The following is a 13261-nucleotide window of genomic DNA, read 5'->3' as shown; positions in this document are numbered from 1 at the left end:
TGCTAATGAAAAAATAAAAAGAAAAAAAACCCTTTCTTTTGATAGGCCAAGTTTATTGGCCATCCAGACCCAAGCACTTAATATTTCTTTTTTTCAGCTTTAATTTAGTTATTTATTTATATATATAAATTTTGGGCTGTCGCAAAATCCATTTTCCCACCACCATGTCCGCTTTCAGAGGCAGAGATAGACAATGCCATGTGTGATGCGCGACAATGATATGAAGGCATTGTCCCCCGGAGGACGGATCACTGCTTTCATTTGAAAGTTTGGTTAATTATTAAGATTAACAATGCTTTCTTTATCTCTTCAACGACTTCTAAAACACATTTCTTATTTTTCAGGCAGCAGTCGTTGGATTATTATTATTAGCTACTTTTTTGGAAGGTAATGATCCACTTGTTTAATTTCTGCACATCTAGAATATTTTTTTTTACATCAACACATTAAAAACCATTAAAACTCAGAATATTCTAAAACCCAGAATTTCAGTCCTGTGTAACTTGCTTGGATTGTTGGTAGTTACAGTACTGTAATGACCAATGAACATGACTAAAAAATTTCCACCTCGCCACTGGTTTTGGACTGTAACCAGTGTTTTTATCTGATAGAATGTTCATTCATTTTGTGCTTTTGCAGAGAGCTTGGATCATACGTTCCTTTCCATTCTTGCAGAGGCATCACGTTATCCAGGAAAAGTAATATGCATATGTCTCTCTCTGTGTTTGTATGTTTGTCTATATATAAAACTTTTTTATTCTTGATTACCTTGCATTTTGTTTGTTTTCGCTATAGAAATGTTGTTTTTTAAAGATAATTTTTTATTTAAAATTAAGTTTTTAGTGTTTTTTAAATTGTTCTAATGTATTGATTTTAAAAATACATTTTAAATAATAAAAAATATATTACCTTAATATATTTCTGAATAAAAAAATAATAATTACCATAATGCTCAAACAAGCTACTCATCGTTAACATGAAGTACATTAATTTGATTTGATTCGATAGAATCACCTTCTTAGCAAAATAGCTTGTTTGATATGTTATTGTTTAAAAAATAATTTTTTAAAAAATATTAGAAGAAAGGTTTTTCTGTAAATACAGTGTAATAGGGATATAAATACCTTTTTTTAAATAAAAAAAAACTCTATAGAGAGAATTTAATTTTGATACGAAAACTACTCTGAAAATTCTCTTAACCTTGAGATCCAAAACGAACAATATTGAAAACTATTATATAGAAAATAAAAGATAATTTGTGGAATAAATAAACCATAGATTGAATATCAACTATGTAGTTGTCCAGCGGACACTCACCAGCAAAATTTATAATGAAGCAGTGGTTATTTTTTTAAGTTTGTTTTATTTAAAAATAAATTAAAATACTTGTTTTTTTAATTTTTTTAAAAATATTTTTAATGTAGCACATTAAAATAATAATAAAATAATATAAAATAATTTTAAATTAAAAAAAACACAATTTCAAATACGAATTTAAACAAATCTATGCCATTTAAAAATTTTAAAATGATAAAACATAAAAATTTACATTTGGTACAGTAATGAGAAACATGTGAAACTGTGAGAGATACGGAATTATGGAATGTTTTTTTTTTTTAAAAAAGAAAATGGAGGAGGTGACAAACACAATTTCCTACTCCATAAATCAATCAATTAATAATAATAAAAATAAAAATTAACTTTATCACGTAGAAGCTCTAATTATTGAAGCCATCTATCTCCCTTTCTCTTCTCCCTTGGAAGGAAATACAAGAACAGCGGAAATTGATTCAAATCCTCTCACACCTGAGAAACCCAATTTCCTAATTATCTATCTATCTATCTATCTATCTATATTTACAAAATCTTTCGTACGCTCTCTGCGCTTACATTCATAAATAAATATTGCCATTTCTTTTCTGTTAGAATTGAATTCTTTTCTGATTATTTGTATCTAATTTTTTATTCTTGCTAGGGTTTGTCGCTTCAATTCCTTCCACTCTCAGTTTATTGGTAAACTAACTCTCTCTTTGTTTCCTCTGTTTGTTTTCCGAGAAAATGCAAGAAAGAATTAAAAAAAAAACTAAACAGTCAGCATATTTTTCTTTTATCCCCCCCCCCCTACTTTTTTCACTTTTCACAGCAACCAGACTGCTTGCTTAAACTTTTCGTAGCTTCAGTTTTCCATGCTGCTCTTGTAATATTTCTGTTATTATGATTTTTAAGGGCCCTGTTGAATTGATGTAGAGGATGGTGAGCTTGTGATATAGAATTTTGGACTATAAATTGCAGAGTTGTTGATTGCAAACAATGCGGTTGTTTCCTTTGAGCTCGAGCTCGAGTACAAGCTCGGAGAAGGAGCAGAGTAATGGAGGGAGCAGTCGTGTGATGTTGTATCTTAACATATATGATCTTACACCTATAAATAACTACCTCTACTGGTTTGGTCTTGGGATCTTCCATTCCGGTATTGAAGGTAATTTATTGATTTTTAATGGATGATAGAATCTTTTTTTTCCCTGCTTAATTGTGCATAATTTTGGCATTTCTAGTTGAATTTTGCTTCTTGTGAGAGTATTCTAGGTTTTTCACTTTCGGCATGATAGTTGTGGACTAATGGAATCTACAAGTGATAATCACTGTTCGACCTGCATAGATTTCTCATTTTGCTCTTGGTGTTGGGGTATGTTGGGGTAAAACTTCTATTTTTGGAGACTTTTTAAGATAGGCTGAAATTCATGATGAGGGAATCATGAGCCAGAGAAGTGTACCATTTTTTATAGGATCAACACAAGAAGATTGCGTTTGCCATGGGGTTGATCACCTAAGAGTAAAGGATTCTTGCAAATAAGAGTCAAAGATATCTCGAGACATGGACAGATGCATCTCTATGATGCAATTATCACAGTCAAAGAATGTTTCGACCAATATGAAGTGGACATGGAGTAAAAGATGCAATATACAGTAAAATAGCGACTTAAATGTGCTTCTAATTCTGAAAGCAAGCAATGCAATCTTTTTTGTATTTAATTCAAAAGAGATATTGTTTACAAATATGCAAATTATCTAGCTTTATAGATGCTAATAGAATAATTATTGTTTCATTGGGAGGATACATTCACAATCCAAATTTTCTTATGTCTGTCATCCTGCACATGTAACATAACTCATCTCAATCTTCGTAAATTAATCTAGAGGGAGCAAAGAGCAGATTTGTGCTAGTTTATTTTCTTCAGAGGTCTGCACATTCACAAACTTTTAGAATGAAAGTTATAAACTGGAAGAGATTGTGAGCAAGGACGGATGGTCTCTTCTTTGTGGTGACACCATGTATTTGTGGAAATAGGCTAACTTTTAGAAATGCTCATTGTTCACTAAAAAGATCGTGCTAAGCAGCATTTCCTACTGTAAGGGAATTTGAACGACACTGCTCACAAGACTTCCCTAATTTTTTATTGGAAAAGACGGAGATGTAAGAAGCAGACCTTTATTAAATCCGCTCAATATTTGAAAGAACAACCATAGAAACTCACAAGCACCTTGAATAACTGCCTTGGAAAATCTGTATCATGCCAGACTGTGAAACCACAATGTATTGTGGATTGCACACTAGAAAGAAAATGTTGACTGTGACGGACTTCTTTTGCTTTGATAATTTGCCTTCAACTTTTAATTATAATGTGGAAAAGAAAGTTTGATTCATCTATATTAGGTTCTGTAAAATTTTGAAAAATGTTATCCAAATGTTCAATCTCTTTAGCAAACAATATTGTATGTTGCAAAGTGTGGATTTCACTACTCTTTATGTTAATATCATTTAGATAATATAATCTCTTAAAGTTTTATATTTTTTTGAACTCTGATGAGATTATTTAAGTTATTTGGGTCTAGCCATGAAGAAAATGGTTGCATTAACTTGCAAGGAAACTGACTAGTGATGTGGCCTTATAATTTCATTATGCATAAGCAACTCCCCTTCATTTAGGCAATTCTCCCCTGTTTGCCACTCTATGGTTTTCAAATAGAAATGCTTGCCCTCTACTTTCTCTCTGTTACTTGTTTTTTTGTAAAGTTAATTGGTTGTTAAATATGAAATTTAATAACACCAGGGATTTTGCATCACCAGCAAAAATTGGAAAGATGTTAAAACTCCCCCAAAAAAAAGCAAACATATGAAATACGAAATATGTTTAAATATTGCAAATAATCTATAGCGTACTCTAACAATACAGAGTTAATTTCATTGATTTTGGGTTCATTTATTCTTTTTGGCAGCAGTATTGTTAGAGATACAATATAGATGATTTGGAATACAGAAACATATTTCATATTTAATATGTTTGCTTTTTTTGTGGGGGAGTGCTAACATCTTTTCAAATTTGCATGATTGAGAATCACTGGTCAGATTGGATAGAGCTAACTGTATGTGAGGTTAGTGAAGCTTTTTCTGTACACTAGACACATGGGCCCAATTCTCCTCTCGTTACACTCCTCTCTAGGGTTCTTTTGTTTGAAATTAACCACATTGTGTATTAACATAGTGGACATGAGATGGCTTCGTCACATCTGATTGAAGCTTTTCCTTTTGGAGTTAAAAGGAAATCTTAGTACTGGATGTAGGATAGTTTCCTCTAGATGTTCATTAGTATGACCCTGAGATATGAATTTCTTTTGGCAAGATGATGGAAGGTTTTAACACTCCTTTTCCTGGAAAGGCTTAATTAGGATGTGATAATTCAAGGTTACTATAGTTAAAATCACCAGTGCTGTGCTGCGCCTAGTTGCTTACTGTGTGCAGGACCGGGACAGATAGCCTAATAGCTGACATCAGTTAGGTATGGAATCAAGTGATTACCAGGAAGGGCTACAAGAAAACCACTCAAGTTTTGTAGCATTCTATCCCTCAACTTAGAATTCTCATGATTGCAAGATCTCTCAAGTTTGAGTTTGCTACTTCACCTGCAAGCATGGTACTGTCTTTAGAATGAGTTGTTATGGGTGCTTTTAAGGCAGTGCCATCAGATCTCAGCTTATCACATCTCATCATTTTTTATGGCACTAGGGTTATTTTATCAGATAATGCTGCAAGACTCCTTTAAACCTTTTTGGTGTTGCTTGCTTCACATGTGTTTTCTACAGTTCCTATCAGCATTTGGCAGTGCTCTAATCTGAATCACTGACTGTGGCTATTTGTAGATAGTTATATGCAAGTGGTTTAACAGGAAAGATCGCTATCACTTTTGTTATTCAGGAGAAAAATTTCGTAGGAAATTGAGGCACAAACAACTGCCCTCTCAAACTCCTAAAGCAAAAAAAAAAAAAAAGCACTTTAATTCTTATCTGGCTAAAAGTAATTTTAACAGCTGTGGTAATTTGATAATCCTTAATAGCACTTCAAATTGATCTCAGTTTTAGTTGGCAAGCGAAACCAAACTGAATTGATATTTTCTAACTATCTTAATGCTTCAAATTCAGTGATTTGTATTTTACTCTAGTATCAGGTTTGTGTGAATAATATATCAACCTGTCCATGTTTTCTACAGTATTTCGTTTTTGAAAATTTTTGCCCACTAATTTGTTGCAACTAATCTTTCAAGCAGTACATGGCATGGAGTATGGCTTCGGAGCCCATGAGTACCCTACCAGTGGGGTATTTGAGGTGGAACCAAGAAGGTGTCCAGGCTTTATTTTTCGACGGTCTGTGTTATTGGGCAGCACCAACATGTCTCCATCAGAATTTCGGTCATTCATGGAACACCTGTCTGCAAAATATCATGGAGACACTTACCATTTGATTGCCAAGAATTGCAACCACTTTACTGATGAAGTCTGTAAGCAATTAACTGGAAAGCCTATTCCTGGATGGGTAAATCGGATGGCTCAATTAGGTTAGTCACATATCATGTTATATGAGAAGCTACTTTCTAGTCCACTGGAGATCTTCTAGGCCTAGCACTCTGCACGCTCAAGTAACCAATTATTTTTGTAAAATAAATAAATTACGCAACTCTAAATGTGGCTCTTTGTTGGAATATATGTTAGAGCTGGATCCAGCTATGCCTGGCCCACTGTTTGCATGTTAACAATAACTGTTTAATAACCAAGGTTGCTTTTTATATTTGCAAATAATATAAATGTGGGTTATATAGCCTAGCTGCTAAAACTGGATTTTGGGGTCCAGTTTTATTTTTTTTCCCAATCTGATCAAGGAGCTTTTATTTGAAGTTTCAGGTTCTTTCTGTAATTGTTTACTGCCAGAAAGTATACAGATGACAGCAGTTAGACATCTTCCAGATCATCCAACGTTTTCTGGTAAGTTTGTTCCATTAATCATGTTTCTGCTCTTTTAATTCAAGATTTTTGCTGTAAGAGAAATTTTCTTACTGGGTGTCCAAAGTTGATAAAGGCTCTGTATAACATTGTATTCCTCTGCAAAGAGATTTACTGTGTGTTCTTGATTACTTCTTTTTTTAATAAGAAATGGGGTCAAAGCCCAAGAAGCAAACTAACAGTCACATGTGACGCAGAGGTAGAGCCACCCAACAACATCCTGGTACAATAAATTAGAAAAAACCTCAGGAGCATTTCTTTGTTGATTTTTTTGATAATGTAGAAAATGGATCGTGATAGCAATGATTGGGCGACATACTTGAACAATGGAAATCTGTGGCCTAAACTGCCTGCTGGCTGCAGATTGTCCTAGCTGTCTCACTGTTTGGGACTTAAATGGTGATGGTCATGGATGCTAGGAAGTTTACTGTGCATGGCTCTCATAATTATTCTACCTGCATAGGTGGTTATTCATGTATAGAACAGTGCATATATAGTTAGGGAAACCATTTCCATTCAAATGATTGAGCTCTAGGTCTCATTGTAATGACTGCTTTGATTGTAAAGCAGGGGTGTTGCTCTTCTACATTGGTGTGTGCATGTAAAGGCCAGGAGACTTCTGCATGTGGTTGTTTGGTATTTTGATGAATATTATGTTTTCTTACCTTGATCCTAATACCGATGTAGATGACGACGACGACGGGTTGGAATCTGTTGGATCATCTACAACATCAAGGAGCGAAGAAGAGGGTTCAAATCATCATCTGCTCACTTCACCAAATGGTGAAGTTGCATTTTTAAGGGAGAAACCAGTGAGGCTAGCAAGGGAACTCCTATAGGGTTTGTCCTGCAATTCCTTTTCTTTCTATCTCTCTATTATTTGTAGTTTGGTTTACGATCTTCAGTAGATCGGAGAATGTGCCTTGGCTGAATTATTTAAATGCTTCAGTGTATGTTTCCTGGTATATGACAATCTCGCCCCAGAGTGCCTGTGATTTCTCTAGATAAATGATTATACCTCAGCCTCTTCTCGTACCAAAACAGCTTATGTACTTTCATAGTTAGACAACCCTAATCGGGCAGCTCATATATATCAATTTCAAAGAAGCTCTCTTTGTTGGAGTACTTGATGTGGATCGTTTATACTCTTTTTTTTTTTAAGTTGGAATTGACATGAACTCTGATGCAAATGAAAAAGGTCATGTTCGGTGTACGCTGATATAATAGAATGCCAATCCAGCGAGTCAAGTATTCCATGCGTGGCCGCAATGGATTCGTCGATATTAATTTATAGAAATGGAAACTTTAACATTAATTCAATTCATATCTCCTGAAATTTTCAATTTGTATATTCATGAATGTAGTAGTTATCACTTCAGTAAAAAGGAATAAAGTTGATTGCTGAAATGCAAAGAACCTAATAATGGTTTTGTCGATAGGTACAAAATAGAAAAAGAAAGAGAGTGCTTGTAGGAAGGCTACGAGTAATTTACACATCTTGAACAACAGAAGTCTGAACTTGACTTTTCGAGTCTTTTGCCATTAGACCAATGTCCCAGTCAGGAATTCAACCCACTTACTTTTATACTGTGAAATTGCATGAATTTTAGCCAAGATGTCCAGAATCTCTTGCAAAGTCGTCAGCGTTACTTCAATTTTAACAATATACAACATGCTGTCAAACAAAAGAAAAATGGGTGAAGAACACGATAAATTATTTTCCTTGAAGTTCGTTTTTCGAAGGAATCCACCTTCAAATCGAGGGAGGCCTAAAGATTTCGTAAAAGGGAGGCCATCGGTTGGATTTTAGTCAACCAGGAGCTACTAACTTTGTTCCTGTGCCCTAGTTGGGTCCCAAGCAGCCTCTTGAACACCACTAAACCGAATTTCGAAGGCCTGAGGAAACTTGCAAGAAACCCATTACTTTCTGTAAAGCAAATATTCTTGCACCTTGTTTGGCGAAAGCAGCATAACAAAAGAGTAAAAGACTAAAAGTAAATAAACGCTACAATGCAAACATGTTACTTACGGCAGTCTCACACTCAGTTAAGATCGTTCGTCTCTCTTCCAGTCTTTTACGTTCTCTAGAAAAGAGGTGCCTAATAGGAAAAGTAAAAATTAATTAATTATTTAATTGCCGTCTAAGTAACGTGTTTCCTAGTGCTTTCTTTTCCATAGAAAATAATATATTTTGTTTGCGTCTTTGTATGTTCCACTGGGAAAAGCAGTCATAAGACTTCCTTGGTAAAATTAGTAAATTACTAGGACACAAGTTACTTAGAAGGCAATTAATTTATAGCGAGGAGTAAATATTTTCTTGATAAGCTGACAGTTGACTATATAAATGGATTTTATTTTGCTTACATATCAATCAGACAAGGTCTTTGCGCCAAGTCTTTCTATATGACATAGAGAGGGGGAAGAAGCAAGAAGAAGCAGCCAAACTATTTAGTATTGCCGGACCTTGTGAGTTGCGTCTTTGTTATTACAAACAATGGATGCTTGTATGTTCTATATTCTCTTTTTCTCCATGTTTCTAACCATAAAGGCTCTTGAATCCGACTGCCCAACGGTTAAGTGCAGTCACGACGGTCCTGATATTCGTTTCCCATTCCGGGTAGCAGGCCGGCAGCCCCAGCACTGCGGTCAACCTGGTTTCGACCTTGTCTGCAAAGAAAACACCACCATGATTGATTTTCCATCTTATGGACCCTTGGTTGTGAAATCCATCTCTTATGACTTCAGAAAACTCAGTCTTCTTGACCCCAAAAATTGTGTCCATGAAGTCTTTCTTAATCTCAACCCCTCTGGCACACCTTTCCAGTATTACTATCTTTTGAAGAATTTCACATACCTCAACTGTTCAACCAGGCTTTCGCCTTCTCTCAACGAAGTTTCATGCTTGAGTGACTCCAGGAATCATGTTTACACCGTAGAATCCTCGTTTCACATGCCATTTTCTTGCAGGCAATTGAAAACTATTCCCATTCCATTTTCATACAGTCCTTATCTTGCTGACAATAGTTTTGGCCTTGGATTGACTTGGAGTTTGCCTGGATGTGAAGATTGTGAATCAAGAGGAGGCTCGTGTGTGTTCCAGTCCAAAGAAGGACTGAAAACAGGCTGTCCCAGCATAGCACAGGATAAAGGTAAAGTCAACACCTTTCGTGATCTTTACATTTTCTTCAGATCCTCTCTAACATAGCAATTCTGTAGAATGGCCATTTCAGTTTTTGTATCTGCGGTCACAACACAGTAAATAGAACAGGATTGATCGTTGAATATAACGTTTGCTAGCTTGAAAAACACAACAAAAACATTCCTGTTTGTAGTCAAGTGTAAATTGTGGATCAACAGTATAAACTGCTTGTGTTAATCCTGGTCCACTGCTAGCTACTAGGCATTGCTGACTAAGAGGTTACTGATCTGATGCCTGGAACAGGTTGGTCAAATTGGCAATGACTTTGAATTGTAAACAATACTAGGAAAAACTATCTGGGTATTTGATGAAGTGTCCTGGGCACCAGAGAGAACACCCATTTTCTAAAATGTCACACTCACTTTTCCCATGCTTAGGAATTTTTCACTTATAAGTATTATCTACAGTACCCACACACATTTTTCACAATTACTAAGCACTTATGCCCTTTTCATACTTGAGAAATTAAAATATTAAAGTTTGTTGTTTACCATTTAGGTCCTCTGCTGCCATTTTTAGATGCAACTGTGTAAATAATTTGATCTGGAGATCAGTTTAACATTCAAATCATAATTACTTGTGCAGGTTTTTCAATTGTACATTTATTGTCAAGTGGAACTGGGTCTATGATCTTGATCATTCTGGTGTTTGTTTTCGTGATGACAACAATGATTAGCATCAAAGTCTACTTTAGGCAGAAACTGAAGGTGGATGAAGAGGCAGAAAATGAGAATCTACTTTAGGCAAGTATACAACTACAAATGAATGTTTCGTTCCCCGCATCCTCAAGACAACCTTTAAAGATTGAGATTTCAGGAGGATATTATTAGTAACAGAAGTCGAGCGCTGTCGCTATGTATTGTAGAAAAACAGACTTAGCTCTAGATAATTAAACTGCCTTGTGTTTTGAGCTGGGTTAAATTTTTCTTGAAAGTAAAAAAATGTTTAGATGTTATTAATATTTTTTCTCGTAAAATAAAATTTGAATTGTACGAGAGTTGACACGATGTAACTTGTTTAACTTTATAGGTTAAAAAACAACTTATATAATCTGTAAAAACATAGTTCGATCAAAAAGATTTTCAAGATGACATCTTTTTATAATATTAAAATAATAATATATTGGATGAACTTGGATTAACCCGGGTTAACATGTTAAATCTGCGACCCAGGTTATAAGATTATGATAGCCCCATAAAAAAAATTAAAATAAATTATAAAACTTTATTCTCAATCAACTCAATGTTGAGAGATGAAATTGAAAAAATAAATCAATTATAAAAGGAACGAAAAGAGTGATCAGAGTTAACCTATAAAACCCGAGACTCGGGTCATAAGAAAGAGATAATATCATGGAAAACAAATCAAAAAAATTATGAATTTCAATCTCTAATCAGTCAAATATTGAAGGATGAGATTAAAAAAAATTAATTAAAAAAAAACATAAAAAATAACCTGAGTCAATCCACCAAATCCTTGATCTGAGTCATCAGATTCATATAACCTCATAAAAAAAAAAAAATGACATGATTTAACCTGAGTTAACTTTCAAATCTATAATTTTAGTTATAAGACTGAGATAACCTCATATAGAGAAAATCAAAATAAATTATGAAACTCAATTTTTAATCGTTCATGTCAGTCTCAATATTGAACAATGAAATTAAAAAAAATTAATTAAAAAAATAACACAAAAAATAAGTCAAGTCAACCCGGGTTAACCCGTTAAGCACTATTGTGGTCATGAGACCAGAATAACCTAATAACAAGAAAACTGAAACAAATTATGAAGTCTGATTCTCAATCAAATACAATATTAAATGATAAAACTCAAGAAAAAAGTCCATTAAAAAAAGAAAAATAATCAAGTCAATTGAATTAACCCATCAAATTCACAACCCAAATCATGAGTCGAGGACAACCCATTAAAAAAAAATTCAATGTTGAAGGACCTGTGACTTAGGACATGAGAATAAGATAACCTCTTAGAAAGAAAATAAAAAAAAAACCAATTTAACCAGGGTTGAAATGCTAAAACTTGCGATCTTGATCGTGAGACTAAGATATTCCTATAGAAAAAAAAATTATGAAGCTCAATTCCTAACCAATCAAATATGGAATGATGAGATTGAAAAAAAAATCAATTAGAAATATAACACAAAAAAACTAGAGTCAACTCAGGTTAACTCGTTAAGCATTATTCTCGGGTCATAAGGTTGAAATAACATAATAAAAAGTATACAAAATAAATCATGAAGTCTAATTTTCAATCAACTCAATATTAAATAATGAAATTGAAAAAAAAATTAATTGAAATTTAAAAAAAAAAAAACTTGAGTCATCCAAATTAATTCGCCAAACCCGCTATCTGTGTCATAATAGTATGACAACTCAATAAAAAAATAAATCTAATATTAAAAAATAAAATTTAAAAAAACATTGATTAAAAAAATTTAAAAAGCAAAGCACTGTTCAAATAGATAGTGCTTTGTGAGGAGTGGGATGATAAAACTCCATTCACTTTTAATTTATAGTTAATGACTAGATAGGTGACCCGTACTCTACCGCGTGTCTATCTATTTTTTTTCGTCGTAGAAAAGATATTAAAATGTTGCAAATATTTTTTTTAAAAAAAAAATCTGAGATTTTGGTCATTGACTTAAATGATTTTAATAAACTCAATTAACTTAATAATCTAATTAGAAAATAAGATATCAATAGCAAATAAAAAGGAAAAACAATAATGATTCAATGCAAAAGATAAACACTTGCAATATTATGAAAATATATCTTTATAATATTTTTAAAACATCTTAGTGATCTTATTTATTAACAAAATAAAAATCAAATTAGAATGACATGATTGTATAGAAAGAAAAATTTTAAAAAAATATAAATATATAAAAATGACAAAATAAAAAAGAAAAAAAATTTACAAAAACAAAAAAAATTTGACTAAAGTCTGTTTAAGCTATCACATATGTGAATTTTAAAAGATACATAATCCAAAAGAATTGGACATGATAATTTTTTATCATTTTGCTTTAGCAAAAATCAAACCAAATTTATAACCCAGTGGTCAGACTAGGATAACTCCATAAAAAATTAACTGAATAAATCACGAAATTCAATTCTCAAACCAATATAATATTAAAGAGCTAAATTTTAAAAAATAATAATTAAAAGCAATGAAAAAAAGAAGGTTTAAGTCAAACCTAGTGAATTTATAACTCAAGATATAAAAATAAAAATAAAAAAAATAACAATTTTCAACAAACTTGGTATGTTTGTTTTCCGGAAAGTGGTTTCCGGGAAATCACTTTCCAAACTTTCCTGTGTTTGTTTGTTATTAGGAAAGTTGGTCAACGGAAAACACTTTCCAATCAAAGAAAAATTTGATTTGATTTCCAGGAAAGTGTTTTTCGTTTATTTTGGGTGGGAAATATTTTCTGAAAGTTGTGAAAAATTTAAAAATATCATATTATTTGCTGATTATATCAAATTTGGATATATTTTGATTGCTATATATATTTTTTTTTGAATATTTTTTTTTCAATTTCATCCCTTAAAATTTAATTTTTATATTAACTTTAGTCCTCATTTTTATAATTGTTATTTGCTTTTTCCTTATTATTTTTTAATTGAAATTTTTTATCTATCAAATTTGGTCCTCATACTTTTGATTGTTACTTATTTTATTTGAAATAATTTATAAAATATTAATTATTATTA

General features: G+C 32.7%; 2 protein-coding genes across 5 annotated transcripts; both read left to right on the top strand.

Moving 5' to 3' along the window:
- The first annotated feature begins 1690 nt into the window (after window positions 1–1690).
- Window positions 1691–7455, top strand: LOC133673585 (deSI-like protein At4g17486). 4 transcript variants are annotated; one of them, XM_062094465.1, is made up of 6 exons: window positions 1691–1871; window positions 1976–2013; window positions 2293–2476; window positions 5601–5888; window positions 6226–6312; window positions 7018–7455. In XM_062094465.1, exons 3-6 carry the CDS (start codon window positions 2311–2313, stop codon window positions 7167–7169), a joined length of 693 nt encoding a protein of 230 aa, XP_061950449.1. In that variant the 5' UTR covers window positions 1691–1871; window positions 1976–2013; window positions 2293–2310; the 3' UTR covers window positions 7170–7455. The 4 variants fall into 4 exon arrangements, with proteins under 4 accessions (XP_061950449.1, XP_061950460.1, XP_061950457.1 ...); XM_062094476.1 differs by having other exon boundaries at window positions 2248–2476; XM_062094473.1 differs by having other exon boundaries at window positions 2227–2476.
- Window positions 7456–8548: 1093 nt separating this feature from the next.
- Window positions 8549–10488, top strand: LOC133673575 (RING-H2 finger protein ATL22-like). The gene is made up of 2 exons (XM_062094454.1): window positions 8549–9479; window positions 10115–10488. The coding sequence occupies exons 1-2, from the start codon at window positions 8825–8827 to the stop codon at window positions 10270–10272; spliced, it is 813 nt and encodes a 270-aa protein (XP_061950438.1). The 5' UTR covers window positions 8549–8824; the 3' UTR covers window positions 10273–10488.
- The last annotated feature ends 2773 nt before the right edge of the window (window positions 10489–13261 follow it).

This window comes from Populus nigra, chromosome 1 (assembly GCF_951802175.1).
Source record: "Populus nigra chromosome 1, ddPopNigr1.1, whole genome shotgun sequence".
In the NCBI taxonomy this organism is placed as follows: Eukaryota; Viridiplantae; Streptophyta; class Magnoliopsida; order Malpighiales; family Salicaceae; genus Populus; species Populus nigra.
Note: the sequence above shows the minus strand (reverse complement) of the source record. Positions and strands in the feature narration are given on the sequence as shown.

Bases quoted from the DNA above. Each gene is read 5' to 3' on its own strand.
- LOC133673585 (XM_062094465.1), top strand. From the start codon at position 2,311: ATGCGGTTGTTTCCTTTGAGCTCGAGCTCGAGTACAAGCTCGGAGAAG. The intron at 2,477-5,600 runs GTAATTTATTGA...TCTTTCAAGCAG, and splicing joins CTTCCATTCCGGTATTGAAG to TACATGGCATGGAGTATGGC. The intron at 6,313-7,017 runs GTAAGTTTGTTC...ATACCGATGTAG, and splicing joins AGATCATCCAACGTTTTCTG to ATGACGACGACGACGGGTTG.
- LOC133673575 (XM_062094454.1), top strand. From the start codon at position 8,825: ATGGATGCTTGTATGTTCTATATTCTCTTTTTCTCCATGTTTCTAACC. The intron at 9,480-10,114 runs GTAAAGTCAACA...TTACTTGTGCAG, and splicing joins CAGCATAGCACAGGATAAAG to GTTTTTCAATTGTACATTTA.